General features: G+C 43.4%; 1 protein-coding gene across 1 annotated transcript in view; it reads left to right on the forward strand.

Annotated features, from left to right (window-relative positions):
• The window catches only part of tnikb (TRAF2 and NCK interacting kinase b), a 33,962-nt gene that overhangs the window by 20,729 nt on the left and 10,218 nt on the right, over positions 1-3,015 (forward strand). The window contains exons 10-11 of the mRNA XM_034862811.1: positions 1,001-1,151; positions 1,378-1,514. Coding sequence (XP_034718702.1) covers positions 1,001-1,151; positions 1,378-1,514 — 288 coding nt within the window. The remainder of the gene's footprint in view (positions 1-1,000; positions 1,152-1,377; positions 1,515-3,015) is intronic.

Consider the following 3,015-nt stretch of genomic DNA (forward strand, 5'->3'; position numbering starts at 1 on the left):
GTGTGTGTGTGTGTGTGTGTGTCTATCTGTCTGTGTGTGTCCGATTGTCTTTATGTTTTGTTTTTTTATTGTAATGTTGATATTGTTGTGTGTTTAGCTTTCGCGTGGTTCCAACGGCCGTGAAAACTCAGATTTGGAAGATTTTGGGAAAAATTACTAAAACCATTCCAGGTCCGGAGAAGTCCCGGTGTTTAATGAGAAGTGTGTTATGCAATATTTTCCCAACTTCAGATGGAAAAAAAGGAAACTTTGTTAACATCTCTTCATCTCACTTTAACGTTATTGCTGCAAAACGGGACCAACACATAAAATAAGTAACATAATAAAAGATACTTGGCGCTCGTGTATCCATACAGTATTGCCACTGAAAATATTGCAATACTTTCTGTATCCCCCCCCCCCCCCCCCCCCCCCCCCCCCCCCCCCCCCCCCCCCCCCCCCCCCCCCCCCCCCCCCCCCCCCCCCCCACACACACACACACACACTCTGACTGATCCTGACAGACCAGCACCCTGTCACCTTTTCACCCTGTTCACCCCATCCCACCCCACCTGCCCTCAAACCAGCTGCTCCCTTGTCAGGGTGGAAAATTACCGGCACCCACCCGAAAAGCACCACTCTGTTAAAACAGTTTATTTAGTGCATAAAGAATAAAATGTGCTAATAAGTGACATATTGTTCAGTATTATCTTTGATTTTTGTAGGAAAAAAGTTATAAAGTTAGACAACAATAAAGTTATTTGTATGTTCAAAGTCACGCCAAAATGAATGGTTGTCAATGGGATGCTAACGGCTAGTGATGGCTTGTTAGCAACAAAATGGCGCCGTAGAAGGTACGCTTTGCAGCGACTGGACTACCCCCCCCCCCCCCCCCCCCCCCCCCCCCCCCCCATGGTCGTTCTGCTGCATCACAGAGCAACAGGTAGAGGGTTTTAAGGAATTGAGACTCTTAAAAACGACAACATGTGTCACTTCTAATTTCCTGCCCCTCTGTATTCAGATCTTTGGCTCCAGGTGGATCCCTTCCTTCCTTCCTTCCTTCCTTCCCTCACTCACGCTCGTTTCCTCCCCCTCTTTCTCCTCCACTTCCCTTTCTCAGTTTTCCAACATCTGAGCCAGAAAGTGTTCTCCACCCTGAGCACACGATGCAGGTAGCTGACTAAATAAAAGAAACACTGCACGTTAAAAAGTGGAATTAACGCGGGATGAAGCCAAAAAAGGTTTTCAATTATCGCGACTACCGTTGAATCCTTTGAAGATGTTTCCGCGGCTCACCGCGATCACCGAACACTGAGCTGAGTTTTCTCTTATTTCAGCAGTTACTTGCGTCATTCGGTTTCCCCCGACACTAACAAACCGCCAGACGAGCGTGTGACTGACTGAGTTTTTCTGTGATCTGCAGTACGGGATGGGCGGCGGCGGCGGGGGCTCCAAGTCTTCCTTCACGCCGTTTGTAGACCCGAGGGTGTACGGGACCTCCCCGACGGACGATGACGATAACATCTCTGCCTCAGGTACAGCTCCTCACCGCGTTCTACCTGGAACCGTAGATATAACCACAGGTATAGTAAGGGATTTTATATGAATACAATCAAGTTTTTTGTCAAATTCAGTGAAAATACAGTCACCTATTTCTCTGTTTTCTGTGTGCACCGGATTAAAATCTGGTGCTCTTAGCGATGTCAAGTGTTTTTTAGGCTACGACATTTTTTGTCACTTACAGAAAACACTATCTGCTAGCTGCCCGTCCCCAGAACACAGTTTTCAACATCACGTAACGCTCATTTATTAACTTTAGCTTTACAGTTATTTTTGGAATTTATGGTCAGTAAACCTCATTTATAGGAAATTATACCTCATGTTTGAGTTAGAAAAGCAGAAATTAGGAATTATTGAGACTAAAATGAAAGGAATGGATGTTGATGATAATCACAGACTGGAATATGTCAACTTTTACTCAATACTATTTCAAAAACACTTCCATTTGTATTTCAGATGCTACAAATTTGAATAAGACGCCCCAAAATTAATGAAAGTAGAGATTCGTACTTGGCAAAGAGCGTTGTGTGGAATCAATCATGTTATTTTGGGGAATTAAAAAGAACATTGATGCAGGAACATAACATAACATAACATGACATGACATGACATGATATGACATGACATGCAGGGAATCAGCACAGGTCGGATTCGAACCCCAGACTGCTGCGCCGAGGCGTGAACCTCTCGGCACATGTGCGCCCGCTCTACCGCTGAACCAACCCGGCCACCGTCAACAGAGTTTTAAAATGTTTTTAGGAATGAACCTGCCGTCTGCGTGGACTCTCCTTAGCTGAATAGGGTAGGCCTGAGATGTTCTAATAAAGGGAGATTTTGGAGGAAATCTAACATCACATATTTTTGACCGCATACTTCAATGTCTTCAATTATTGCGACAATATTGCAAGAGGGACAGTTGACAGGTGCTTTCACAAACTACTTACACAATGAGATTTGTGACGCATGATCATCAGTAATTTGGACACACTGACTAAGTGGGAAAAGGTAAATAATAGAACAGCTGATCCTTTAATTGTAACGCAGCCTTTAAAAGCAGGAAACAACAACACTCGTTATATTACAATATCACGTTATCTAGTCTCATATCACGATATTGAGATATATATATATCTATATATATAGATAGATATATATATAGCCCAATCCTATTTTAACGTGTGCCACTTTATTCTCTAAATCACATTACTGTCCTTCCTCTTTTTAATTTACTTGCCAAAATGTCAACAAATAAACACACAATAAGAACCTTTTCCTTCTATTTCCTTCATTATAACATTCATATCTCAGCTCTCGTGGTGCAGGTGAGGTCATCCAGAGTAAAACAGCAAATGCACTCGTGGCTCTGTGAGACACTTTGTGTGTTAATATTTGTGTGTGTTTGTGTGTGTGTGTGTGTGTGTGTGTGTGTGTGTGTGTGTGTGTGTGTCACGTTGTGCTGCAGCGCTGTTTGCCGAC

Source organism: Etheostoma cragini, chromosome 22 (genome assembly GCF_013103735.1).
Source record: "Etheostoma cragini isolate CJK2018 chromosome 22, CSU_Ecrag_1.0, whole genome shotgun sequence".
Lineage (NCBI taxonomy): Eukaryota > Metazoa > Chordata > Actinopteri > Perciformes > Percidae > Etheostoma > Etheostoma cragini.